At 66.6% G+C, this 607-nt stretch overlaps 1 protein-coding gene across 1 annotated transcript in view; it reads left to right on the top strand.

The window, feature by feature from the left end:
• Window positions 1-315: 315 nt before the first annotated feature.
• The window catches only part of CPPED1 (calcineurin like phosphoesterase domain containing 1), a 118,017-nt gene continuing 117,725 nt past the window's right edge, over window positions 316-607 (top strand). Inside the window, exon 1 of the mRNA XM_019507420.1 lies at window positions 316-337. Within this exon, the coding sequence (XP_019362965.1) occupies window positions 331-337 (7 nt within the window). The 5' untranslated portion in view covers window positions 316-330. The remainder of the gene's footprint in view (window positions 338-607) is intronic.

Here is a 607-nt window from a genome sequence, read left to right as displayed (position 1 = left end):
CGGTGATTAACCTATGACCTCAGCCCCGTCCCTGTTTTCCTGTTTGTTGCCCCAAGCAATGAATCTGTATCAGTGGAGACGCGCAGGGGGTACGTGGGGGTGCACGTGCACCCCCTGAGGGCGCTGGTGCACCCGACAGGCCATGCTCCCCGCTTAGGTGACGGACAGGGGAGACCGGTGGGAGCACCAGTGCCAGCTGAGGAGCAGGCGCACCGCGGGCACGTCTGGAAGTCGGTGAGATTGGCCGTAGCAGGACCGCCCCCCCGTTGCTGACTGGTCACGGGAGGAGGGGGGTACATGCTCCCCTGACTCAGGTGGCACCAGTCTCCCATGATCGGTATAATGTCCTCAGTGGCCTCCTTTCTTAAGGGGTACTTATAGTTTCCGCAGTGGCTTGAGGCCCAGGATATCAAGGCACACGAACCACACACAGACCCGGGCTGAGCCCGGCCGGGGATGAAGGCCGGCCCCAGGGCGGGGGTGGGGCCGGGTCCAGCAGGTGACTGGGGCGGTGCAGCCCGGCCCGGGCCCGCCCCTGAGCGAGGCGGCGCCTCCCCGCTCCGACGGGCCGCCATGGCTGAGGGGCAGGATGTATTCGCGAGGGCGC

This window comes from Gavialis gangeticus, unplaced genomic scaffold (assembly GCF_001723915.1).
Source record: "Gavialis gangeticus isolate Ggan-Ray unplaced genomic scaffold, GavGan_comp1, whole genome shotgun sequence".
Taxonomy (NCBI): Eukaryota; Metazoa; Chordata; order Crocodylia; family Gavialidae; genus Gavialis; species Gavialis gangeticus.
Note: the sequence above shows the minus strand (reverse complement) of the source record. Positions and strands in the feature narration are given on the sequence as shown.